Source organism: Medicago sativa, chromosome 7 (assembly GCF_051527215.1).
Source record: "Medicago sativa cultivar Bolivia chromosome 7, Bolivia_mono, whole genome shotgun sequence".
NCBI lineage: Eukaryota > Viridiplantae > Streptophyta > Magnoliopsida > Fabales > Fabaceae > Medicago > Medicago sativa.
This window is the reverse complement of record NC_140755.1, coordinates 94,613,316-94,626,071: the sequence shown is the minus strand read 5'-3', so window position 1 is coordinate 94,626,071 and position 12,756 is coordinate 94,613,316. Positions and strand designations below refer to the sequence as shown.

The following is a 12,756-nucleotide window of genomic DNA, read 5'->3' as shown; positions in this document are numbered from 1 at the left end:
GGATTTGTCTTTGATTGATGTTTAAACTTTAATTTGGTTGGTTTTAATTTAGGTTTGGAGGGTACACGAATTTGGACATTTGTTTGAAGATTGGATGATTTTTGATTGTGGTTTGGATTGAATGTGTTATACTTGTTGCTTGTTGTTGTTTTTGTTAAGATTTGGTGAAGTTAGCAGTTGTTTATATGGAGGTTGGGTTGGAAGAGAAGTTGATGGAGGTTAATGGAGGTTTAGGTTTTGGATGGAAGTTGAATGAGTGTGGTGAGAATGAGGAACGGTTACCAAAGACAATATTGATATATAAGTCTGCGAAACGCACACGACCGTGTTGTACAATGACACGGTCGTGCGTATAGAATCTGGTAAGAACTAAAAAACCAAATAGATTTTCGAGCACGACCGTGCTGTATATTGACACGGTCGTGCGTACTTGTTCTGGTAAAACATAAAACCAGTCATTTCCAAGCACGACCGTGTGTAAAAATGACACGGTCGTGTTTACACGTACTTGATAGTAAAAAAAAATGTTCATAAAATGGAAAAAGTGGTGGCTGGGAGTCGAACCCATACCCACCACCTCGTTACTTAGGCAAGGCACACTTATAGACTCATTCATAACCATTAAGCCACATGGGCGCGCTTTCGTTATGGTATCAACTTGGGATGTATATAAACATTCGTTTTTTTGTCAACATATGAATTGCACGGTCGTGCTGTATACTAACACGGTCGTGCTGCTTGAAAATGGATGCACACCCTTTAATCCTATGCCATTTCCAAGCACGACCGTGTGTAAAAATGACACGGTCGTGTTTACACGTATAAAATGGAAAAAAAAATGTTCATACAATGGAAAAAGTGGTGGCTGGGAGTCGAACCCATACCCACCACCTCGTTACTTAGGCAAGGCACACTTATAGACTCATTCATAACCATTAAGCCACATGGGCGCGCTTTCGTTATGGTATCAACTTGGGATGTATATAAACATTCGTTTTTTTGTCAACATATGAATTGCACGGTCGTTCTGTAAACTAACACGGCCGTGCTGCTTGAAAATGGATGCACACCCTTTAATCCTATGCCATTTCCAAGCACTATAATAGCTATATATATATTTATTTATTCTGGATTTGATTGCAATAGGTATAGATTACAGTCTATTAACGATTTGATGGCACATACCTTTGCTTTTGAATACTTTCCTACACCATGCATATGTCTTTCAACTGCCATGGCAGAGATTCCATAAAGTGGATGCTCCCTCACTCAATCTTTAATTGTTTTATACATGGTTTTGAACTAAATTTCAATTGCCTTACACTATAAATACATTCACATTGTTACACTTGAGTATACCACTACTCAACTCTTTCTTCCTTTCCTTAAAAAAAATACAACTCTTCCACTATGGCTCTCACCCATACACACAATCATATACATGTTATGATTCCAGATTCCCCAGAGGCATTTTTTGGTGCTGTCAAATTATCGTTTATGGTCTATTTCTCTACCCCTATTTTATCAACATTGAAACATTTATTTCGGCTTCATCTATTACATTCTTCCTTATATTTTAGTATGTAATATTTTTGTTATATTACAATTTTTTCAGGCACGTGTTGAAGTTGATCCGGGTTTTGTCGAGGCATACACTAATGATTTTGATGACGTCTGGAACGTTGTCACACCTTATGGAAATATCGTAACACTTGAGTTAACAAAAAACTTCTTTAATCCAACTATAACCAATGGTTGGAACACACTGCAACAATACCACAATTTCCCAACCAACGTGGTTGTAAAGTTTGCTTACTATGGAATGAATATATTCAAAGTCCACGAATTTCGTCAAGTCAATATCTTCAGCCAACTGCCTGCCTTTCACAGTAGAAGTTTGAAGCGAAATGAAATCAAGTTTTTTGATATTCAATTACGGGAGGGTCTAACAATGAGAAACAAGTTGGTAAAGTCAACTATACTTACTTTAAAATATTTATTATTGGTAATTATTATTACATATTCTTTTAATAATATATTAATGAGTTTATTTTTAATGTCCTTATGCAGAAGTTACCTTCGGACTTTAGTCAATACATCGAACATAATGTATGTCGAACTTTAATGTTATGTGGAGATAACGGAGATCATCAGCTTTTTAATATCGTTTCAAACAGTGACGGAAACTACACTCCAAACTGCATAGCAAAAATCGGACCAAAGTGGAATAGATTTTGCCGAAATAATAATTTTCAAAGTGGTACAACGATTAGATTTAAGTTTATCCAGAATAATTATGATGTATGCCATGTGTTTATTTTAGGCTAGTTTATAATTATCGTTTTATCATTTTCAATATGTAACAACCACCGTATAATTATGATGTATGAGACGTTTTTATTTTAAGGTAGTTTATAATTATCGTTTTATCATTTTCAATATGTAACAACCAATGAAACTAAAAAAATTAATGTTAATAAAAAAAAAGGTGGAGGCTGGGACAATCATAACCCTTGAGCCACATGGGGCGCGTTCGTTAAGTTAACAACTTCATATGTATATAATTATTAGTTCTTTAAAACACTTGGACCGGCACGGTCGTGTTGTAAACAAACACGGTCGTGCTTCTTTAAACTGGATGCACCTTATAATATATGCCATTTTTCGAGCACGGCCGTGTGTAAATATGACACGGTCGTGTTTAAACGTACTGGAACTAAACAACTGAATGTTAATAAAAAAGAATGCTGTGAATGGCACGGTCGTGTTGTATACTAACACGGTCGTGCTTAAACGTTCTGTTCAACATTTAACAACCTACATATTCTTTAACACGGCCATGCGTTACAATTGCACGATCGTGCTAATGGTTCTGTATAGAATCAACTTTTCATACACAATTGCATGGACATTATAGCATAGCTAAAAGCGAAATAACATAATTAAGGTCTACCAAATTCATGATAAACCAAGGATAAAATGTGTTCATCAACAATCATTACAAGTAGATAGTCAACAGTCAGCGGTACGTACCAACAAAATATATGGGCTCCATAATCAAAACATATTAATAATATTCAAAGTTCGGATAAAACCATAAGCGATAATGATATTTCAGCTTCCGATCAAACCACTACTTCACTGCAATAATGGTTTGTTAGGAACCTAACGACAACACTAGTCGTCGTCTATATGGATGGGTTTATTAGCCGGGCTATCTATGGTCTTCAAATATGCATCAGTCTTTTCCAAAACCTCAAGGCGTAAAATGTTGTGGTCCCCAATGAGCAAGTCAGCTGCAATCTTCATCCTTACCGCCTTCTCATTCAGCTACATATGATAAAATGGAGTAATTAATCAACAGTAAAAATGGAAAACGAACATTAACTTTACTGTAAACTAAAGGATGCCGTCAATGTATCAACCTATAATGTATTAGTACTTACCGGGTGAATCAAACAGTTCGGGTGGAATAGGTGTTCCATGTTCATCCAGTGAATCACCCATACCCCTGAATTGTCCCTGTATGGACAACAACTTAAGTTATCTCTACAATCATATGGCGACCCTATCCAAGATGATTCATAAATATATAACAATTATAGTTCATTACCAGCTGGGAGGATTGGGCATTCCTAGAGTAGCCTCAACAATTTTGTTGTACTGAAAACCAATGGACTTATTGCGAAAGACATTGCTATGTCCACCAGCACGTACAATGTGATACAGCAACACCCCCTATAATGAAGTTTGCATCAGCTTTTAAAGTATAAAACTCGCGGGAAGTATATATCTAAATACTTTAATAACACACTCACAATTTGTTTCACTTTCATTTGTCTGGTTGAAGAACTTATAAGTGGACAATTTGAGTCAAGCCGGTAGGTGATCATGGCTTCAACATCTACAACCATCAGGTACCATTGAAAATCTGGGGCAACCCTCAATGGAATGTAAATCTGTACAAAAATATGGTGCAATTAAAATTAGAATTATAATCGACTCCGGTTTAAAATGTATAACATTGCCTACACAACATATGCATATAATCCAATAGTGTGTTGCAGACTTACAAACTTCAAATTTGGGAAAGGAGTCATCCAATCTTTGTACTTTTCTCTTATTTGTGTGACGCTGACTCTGTCCTCCAAGTCCAACTAATTGTAAACAAAATAAAATCAAATCTATTGCATCACTACATTTTTGATTACATAACTTGTACAAAATTTGAAAAGTTAACTATAGATTTGTAAGTTCACCGCAAACGAAGGGGGTAATGTCCACACAGATTGCCTATCAACTTGGTTACGTGTGATCCTTGCAGCAGCTAATGCAATTGCCTTCGATATAAATTTAATAACAGTAGTTAATGTCAATATAATCAAATAATGTAAATTTTAAGTTGAATTGGGTTCATACCACTTCATTAATTGATTCACCAGGCGTCAGGCATTTAAGCTCAGCTCTTGTTGCCGTCAACCCCATTGTCCACACTAGTCTCTCATTTCTCAAATTACTATCAGATGCATGATGAAAAAGATAGGTGCACACTTGTGCATCTCTAACAACAAGTCTTTTCATTTCTAATGAAGTTGGGTCAGCTGTCTCTTTTCCCTGAAATGTTACAAAAAAATAAAAATAAAAATAAAAAAAATGGTATATGCATGTAACCCATGTACCCCGTTATCATATTACATGTTTAAGATAAACTTAAGTTTAATAATAATAGTATTTGTTTACTTTTGACGTTTCCCCATCCGACTTCCTTGCCCTTTTTGGTGTAGCTTCCTCCAGTTTTACCGTGACCTTCTTCTCGGATTGAGACAGTTTGGTACTTGTTTTCAACGAACCACGCATCGTTGGATTTGGTGAAGGGGTTTCTTTAAACAATTTCTTGTTTACACCATCTCCAGAGAATGTTGGAGGTGTCTTACTATTTCGTGTGTGTCTTTTGAAGTCGCTACGACTTACCAGCAAAGTTTGTTTCTCAGAGTTATAGCTCTTGGCTGGTGTATCTTCCTTCAACCAGTAATCAGGAACGAATGGTCTCTCAACAGATTTTGAAACATTCCTCTGCATTACACTTAGATCAACACTACGATCATCCATACTTTCCACTCCAGCGAACACGCTGCTGCTACACCCAAACCTCCCTCCACCGAAGTAATCTTCGTCATTTCCAGATTTAGAACTCCAATCCATGTCAGCAAGTTCCTTATCGAAACGTTCTTGTTCAGTAAGCAAGTCCGGGTCATTAGTTGGTTGCTTTTCAAAGTTAGTGGAATCATCTTTCCCTTGTGAAACTGCAATCACTTCCAGAGCTTCAACAGTGGCTTGAATGGCAAATAGAGAACCCCGTAATCCTACCACCTGATCCGTAATTCCCTGTTATACAACATAAAAATTTAGTTTCAAGCAACATTGTCGAAATAGTACCATACATGAAGATAAAAGAGGTGTACCTTTTCAACTGTGTTTTGTTTATTAGCCACTTCATACACAATTAGTTTCAAGCCTTTGATCTCTTCCATCACATCTTCTAGAGTTAATCCTTTTGGGGTAGGTGCTGGCGAATCCTTATTTGCGGCCGATTCATCAAAGTCATCTATGCTATCCATTGTATGTTGTCTACAAAAACATATGTTTTCAGATGTGTTGTTATGATGTTCAAAACACAATATGATTATCATGAACTTCGTACACCACATAACCAAAAACACATGTACAACACAGTCTATGGCCAACACGACCGTGTCCATATCTTGCACGACCGTGCCATTTAAAAGGCAGACTAGCACACTACAAGTCCAGTAGCTATTGACACGGTCGTGTCGACCATACGCACGACCGTGTACATTATGCAGCACCAAATTATAGCTTATTTGTACATTTTTTTATTAATAACATCATGGTATACATCATTCACTACTAGGAAAAAAACACATTATGATCACACAAAAGGAATAAACCCTTTATGTTAGGTGTTTGCTATTTTCATAAAGAACTTTTGTTTTTTTCCTTTCAAGTTTTAAGAACATCAAGTAGAACATCAACAAAAAGGACACTAAAAAAGGATAATGTTAAGAACATCAAGTTTTTCCCTTTCATAAAAAGTGATTTTAAGGAAACTTTGTAAGAGCTTTATCAACACACAAAATAACTTAACAAAAAGTTTATTGTACACCTACCGTAATGAAGGAGGATGTTGAAGTTCTTCAAGTTGGAAATCATTTTCTTCAGCCATTGTGTTCAGATATTTTGTTTCTCTAAGATTTTCTGATATGTTAATGTTACAATGGATAGAGAATAAAGAGAAACTTTGCTTAAACATAGACATAACTCTGTGCAAAAAGCCTACCATATGATGTGTCTCACTAGCATTGGTCCATTGGTTATTAAAAAACCAATATATGTCTTATGTTGATGTGTAAAGAAAAGTGTCATTTTGGCATTTCATTTACACTGTCACGTGCAATCTAATGGCCAAAGTATGGTACTAGGTTATCAATCTAATTAGTGGGCCCATGTAGTTACATGGAGTCACCATCAACTACTTTTATATAAAAAAAAAAATATTAACTTATGTATTGAATATTATATTTTCTTCCCTATAAATACACACCCTTAGTTCTCAATTTCTTACACAATTACTCTCTTCCTAACATACTAAATTTTCATTCTCAACATGTCAACTCAACCATCGGCGCCTGGACCAGTAAAGTGCAACGTCAAGTTGGAAAATGATGGTTCTGTCCACGACGCTTGGTACTTGATACCAGTCGAGACGCTATCCGAACTATTTCGCTACTTCAACGAATATTTCATGAGGTACTATGAACCAACTCGTAGGGTGAAAAAAATTTATTGCATAACACCATACTACTCGTTGGAAACTGTCCATAACGACTGGAAATTAAGCTACGATGTCAAGCATCTTGAAACCGACCGTGAGGTTGAAAACATGTTTCGATGGAGGACAAACGTAGGGGACCCTTTGTATTTGTATGTTACAAGTCAATTATCCAACTAGTAGATCCCACCAATTATTGTTATCCTACTCAATGTATCGTATTTTTTTTTATGTATTTTGGCATTTGTGATGTCAACCTCATGTAATCGTTTAATTATTGTTATATTATCATGTTGTCTTTGCAAGAAGTTTTACAGAATTCAATGTTGTTTTGTTAAGCTCCATCAACAAAAATAATATTGTTTTGTTAGGTACATTTAAATCAGTTGAGGTGCAGAAATTGATATACATAATTTGTGGTCAAACATTGATGTAAATCATCATAAATAATAAAAAACCAACAAGAGTTTTTGTAAAAAAAAAAACAAAAAAACCAACAGAAGTCTAAATGACATAAGTAAAAAAAGTACATTTAGTTTTCATACCTTTTCTTCATGTCCATGGCCACATCCTGTTAGAATTGTTACATTCCTATTTTCCTTCTTTATAACCATTATCTTAATGAAACCTTTGCCCCAATAGATGATAAGAACATTGATTTTTTCCACTACAAATGAATAAAAAAAAAATATTATGCAATATACAATGTTCTGTAAATTCATTTTATCAGAACTAGTCTAACAAAATTATGAGATTGTGCATCTAAATATAGACTTTTGTATAAAATTATTGGTCTGTAAATTAAATGTTAGTATTTAATATCCAACCAACAAATGATAAATGTTAATGGTATGGTTACACCAACCAAAGTCTGTCAAAAATATTTGATTACTACAAACCAGAAAATAGAAGAATCTCCTTCTTATCTACAATGTACTTTTTTCCTTGTACTACTACACATGGGAGACAGCTTTTTCTATGTCCAAATCACAATCCAAAACAGCTTTTTCACTATAAGGTACCCATCAAAGCTGACTTTCTGTCAACACTGTTTTGTCCATTGGATAAACCAGTGTCTCATGTACTCACTCAATTCAAATCAAAATAATTTTGGTTCCCACTTGGATTTTGGCCAATTCTTCCCTCTTTGCTTTTGGCCAAATTTCGAAATGCTTAATGTAGGGTTTAGGTGGCAATATTTTGTAATTAATAACATAGTTAAATAGGTCACTAAATAAATAAGTCACTTAATTAACAACAACAATAATATAAAAATACATCTTAATGTAGGGTCTAGGTTTCTTTGCGCACGGTCGTGCTACAATACAGCACGGTCGTGCACTAACTGACTGAGTTATACTACTACATATGAGAACGGTCGTGCACAATTATGACACGGGCGTGTTACCAAACACTGGTAACAACCTTCTTTTCAATTAAAATATACACACGACCGTGCACGATTATTGCACGACCGTGCACGATTATTGCACGACCGTGCATGAGATAATTAACTTATAAACCTAAATGGAAAAATAGCCTAAATACAAATACCATAGTAAATTTGACCTGGAGATTAAGCACGACCGTGCGTAACATGGACACGATCGTGCATCACTTCACTGGTTATTAGACACGAGCGTACTTCACAACGACACGACCGTGCTTAACATCATTGTTAGCAATATAGCTGCTTGTTCTTTATTCTCAGTGAAGATGGTCTTCAGTTTGTGATGAATGCTAGAGAACCCAGAACCAACACCAGTACAACAATTAAACATTTGATCTTACACATTGAATATTTTGCCTTCCTCAAATCTTCCTTCAATATAGACAACTCATAACAATGGTTTTTTTTGACAAAAACAATATCATCCATTAATCTCTTGTGAACATGTAGTGATTCATTCCTAACTTCTCTTTTAATTTCCAACAGTTGCTGGTTACATTCTTCAAACTGTTTTTGGAGGAATAATAATTCAATCTCAGATTGAATCTTCACATGCTGAATATCCTCCTCAATTAAATGTTTCATATCCACCAATTTAGCATCCAATTCTTTATTCAAAGCATCAAACTTCATAGCTTGATCAACTAGTACACACTCCAATTCATGTTCTAAGGTAGAATTTTTAGAACCAAAATCCGTCAACTTACTTTCCAGAACTTGGGTTGAATCCTTTTCACATCCAATTGGTTCACACCACTTGAAAAATTCACACCTTTGTTTGCTTTTGTTTTTTTTGTTGTTGTTCTTGCAAACGTAAAACAGCCGGTTTGGATTTTCATTAGTCATTGAAACCTTTATCGCTGCTATTTTGTTACAATGGCATACCTTGTTGGCATATTTAATCCAGCTCTGTCTCTCTCCCATGTTGCTTGATGAGGCCTTTGAGACATTCATGGTTGCACTGTTACAATCAAATAATATTAATAATGAGTCAATCAATAAACCTAAAAATCAAACAATCAATTATAATAATATTTACATTTCATCAACTTCCAAAACAAAGTGACAGAATTTCTGCAACTTCTTCAACTACCTTTAAACTACAATTTAACAATATTATAAGACCACATATCAAATCAAAATGAAGCAACAAATTACAAAATTGAAGCAACAAATTACAACACACGAAATTGAAGCAAAGGATAAAGTTTAAGAACCATCATCAGCAAAGTGAAATTCAACAACACAACAACTTATCTGACATATTCAACATTGAAGCAACAAATTACAAAATCAAACTAGATATCTAATTCAAAAGTAAGTCCAAAAGGAATTGAATAACAAGAGGATGGGAAAAAGTTATTACAATGGAAAACTTACAATTGTGTGGAGTTAATGTTGTCAGGAGAAGAAGAATTCGGATCTGAATGATGAGAAGAAGATGGCTTCAGTTGCTCTTGCTCACTTCAAGAAATTGAGAACAAATTTGGAATTTGGTTTAAGTGTTTTTATGGATCTTAGTAGCTCAAGGTAATGAATGCAACATATGAAAGTAATTGGATCCCCAATTATTATTTCAACCATATACCCTAAATGTTTGTTTGGTTGGTGCTTAAAGGTAGATGGAAAAAGACTTATATGATATGTTTGTTTATGAAGAGTGTTTGGTTATATATAAATAGGATAGATGTGAATTTATTTAATAGCTAACATAATTAAAATAATTAAAATAAAGCCTAACTAAACAATTTATCTTGCAACCCTAAATCTATCTTTTAAATGTGTTTCTCAGCCAAGCCAAATGTGTCAAGAGCAATTTTCAAAACACAAATCATAAATAAATAGTTACTCTCTTGTTCTTTACTCAGCTACTCAAATAGGTATGAGTAGCTAGACTTTACTATGACGGAATAGGTATGAGTAGCTAGAAAAATGATGATTTTTAAAATGAATATCAAATAAAGTCCAACCCTATTAGAAGAAACAAAATTGTGAAAATTAAAAAAAAAATATCATGGATTTTACAAAGGAGATCAAATGATAAAAGGAATTGAGGACCTTCATAGTTTCAAAAGCTTCAAATGATAAAAGGAATTGAGGTGTCTAACCTGTTAGGATAGTAGGATAATCAACATGAAAATCAAAATCATATACAATGAACTGTCGTGAGGCAAGCCTATAAGAGAAGTCAATTTCAAAACATTTTTAAGCAGACCAATTAGACAAAATATATGCTAAAACCAACCACAAAACATTTTTAAGCAGACCAATTAGACAAAATATATGCTAAAACCAACCAATTTAGGGTTTTGAGGACTTGTATAAGCTTTATGTAAGTTATGAGGTTAACTTCCTTGGAACATTACACAGATAGACTGACTTGACATGTCTAATAAACGAATCTCACTTATAACTTACTGTGATGAATTTTAAAAAGAAGATCAAATAAAATCCAACCCAAATAGAAGAAAAATAATTGTGAAAATTAGAAAAATGATGAATTTGAAAATGAATATCAAATAAACTTCATTCCTAATAGAACAAACAAAATTGTGGAAATTTAAAAAAAATGATGAATTTGAAAAGGAAGATAAAATAAAGTCAAACCTTAGTAAAAGGAACAAAATTGTGAAAATTAGAAAAATTATGATTTTGAAAAGGAAGAACAAATAAATTCCAACCCAAATAGAAGAAAAATAATTGTGAAAATTAGAAAAATGATGAATTTGAAAATGAATATCAAATAAACTCCATTCCTAATAGAACAAACAAAATTGTGGAAATTTAAAAAAAATGATGAATTTGAAAAGGAAGATAAAATAAAGTCAAACCTTAGTAAAAGGAACAAAATTGTGAAAATTAGAAAAATTATGATTTTGAAAAGGAAGAACAAATAAATTCCAACCCAAATAGAAGAAAAATAATTGTGAAAATTAGAAAAATGATGAATTTGAAAATGAATATCAAATAAACTCCATTCCTAATAGAACAAACAAAATTGTGGAAATTTAAAAAAAATGATGAATTTGAAAAGGAAGATAAAATAAAGTCAAACCTTAGTAAAAGGAACAAAATTGTGAAAATTAGAAAAATTATGATTTTGAAAAGGAAGAACAAATAAATTCCAACCCAAATAGAAGAAAAATAATTGTGAAAATTAGAAAAATGATGAATTTGAAAATGAATATCAAATAAACTCCATTCCTAATAGAACAAACAAAATTGTGGAAATTTAAAAAAAATGATGAATTTGAAAAGGAAGATAAAATAAAGTCAAACCTTAGTAAAAGGAACAAAATTGTGAAAATTAGAAAAATTATGATTTTGAAAAGGAAGAACAAATAAATTCCAACCCTAATAGAAGAAAAATAATTGTGAAAATTAGAAAAATGATGAATTTGAAAATGAATATCAAATAAACTCCATTCCTAATAGAACAAACAAAATTGTGGAAATTTAAAAAAAATGATGAATTTGAAAAGGAAGATAAAATAAAGTCAAACCTTAGTAAAAGGAACAAAATTGTGAAAATTAGAAAAATTATGATTTTGAAAAGGAAGAACAAATAAATTCCAACCCTAGTAGAAAGACCACAAAACGAGTGATGAAACTCACAACTCCAACCCTAATGACAATATTCTTTGACCTAAAGTACTACAAAGACCTCAAAACGGGTGATGAAACTCAAGATTCTTACTCTAACTGAAAGAATCTTAGAGTCAAAGTAGTTGGATGAACGTTCAGGGACTAACCAAACTTTTTATCGACTAACCAATCTCACAACTCTTACCCTAATGACAATATTCTTTGACCTAAAGTACTACAAAGACCTCAAAACGAGTGATGAAACTCAAGATTCTTACTCTAACTGAAAGAATCTTAGAGTCAAAGTAGTTGGATGAACGTTCAGGGACTAACCAAACTTTTTATCGACTAACCAATCTCACAACTCCAACCCTAATGACAATATTCTTTGATATACTACAACTTAACTTCAATTGCCTTGTACTATAAATACATTCACATTGTTACATTTGAGTATACCACTACTCAACTCTTTCTTCCTTTCCTTAAAAAAAAAAAAAAAAACCAACTATTCCACTATGGCTCTCACCCATGAACACAATCACATACAAGTTATGATTCCAGATTCCCCAGAGACATTTTTTGGTGCAGTCAAATTAGAAAAATGATGATTTTGAAAAATGAATATCAAATAAAGTCCAACCCTAGTAGAAAGACCACAAAACGAGTGATGAAACTCACAACTCCAACCCTAATGACAATATTCTTTGACCTAAACTACTACAAAGACCTCAAAACGGGTGATGAATCTTGTAGTCAAAGTAGTTGGATGAATGTTCAACGGCTAATCAAACTATTTATCGACTAATCATGCTTACAACTCTAACCCTAATGACAAGATTCTTTGACCTAAACTACTACAAAGACTTCT

The 12,756-nt window shown here is 33.4% G+C and overlaps 1 protein-coding gene and 1 long non-coding RNA gene across 3 annotated transcripts; both read right to left on the bottom strand.

Annotated features, from left to right (window-relative positions):
• Window positions 1-2,801: 2,801 nt before the first annotated feature.
• LOC146910558 (uncharacterized) lies at window positions 2,802-5,628 on the bottom strand. 2 transcript variants are annotated; one of them, XM_085726982.1, is made up of 8 exons: window positions 5,463-5,628; window positions 4,420-5,385; window positions 4,260-4,340; window positions 4,074-4,157; window positions 3,819-3,959; window positions 3,614-3,738; window positions 3,447-3,522; window positions 2,802-3,330 (listed from the first exon to the last, which is right to left on the bottom strand). In XM_085726982.1, the coding sequence occupies exons 2-8, from the start codon at window positions 4,579-4,581 to the stop codon at window positions 3,178-3,180; spliced, it is 822 nt and encodes a 273-aa protein (XP_085583108.1). In that variant the 5' UTR covers window positions 4,582-5,385; window positions 5,463-5,628; the 3' UTR covers window positions 2,802-3,177. The 2 variants fall into 2 exon arrangements, with proteins under 2 accessions (XP_085583108.1, XP_085583107.1); XM_085726981.1 differs by lacking the exons at window positions 2,802-3,330; window positions 3,447-3,522; window positions 3,614-3,738; ... (1 more) ...; window positions 4,074-4,157; window positions 4,260-4,340 and having other exon boundaries at window positions 4,557-5,385; window positions 5,463-5,622.
• Window positions 5,629-8,640: 3,012 nt separating this feature from the next.
• On the bottom strand, window positions 8,641-9,821 carry LOC146910557 (uncharacterized). Its single transcript, XR_015019270.1, has 2 exons — window positions 9,681-9,821; window positions 8,641-9,261 (listed from the first exon to the last, which is right to left on the bottom strand). It is a non-coding gene; the product is annotated as an uncharacterized LOC146910557 (long non-coding RNA).
• Window positions 9,822-12,756: the final 2,935 nt, after the last annotated feature.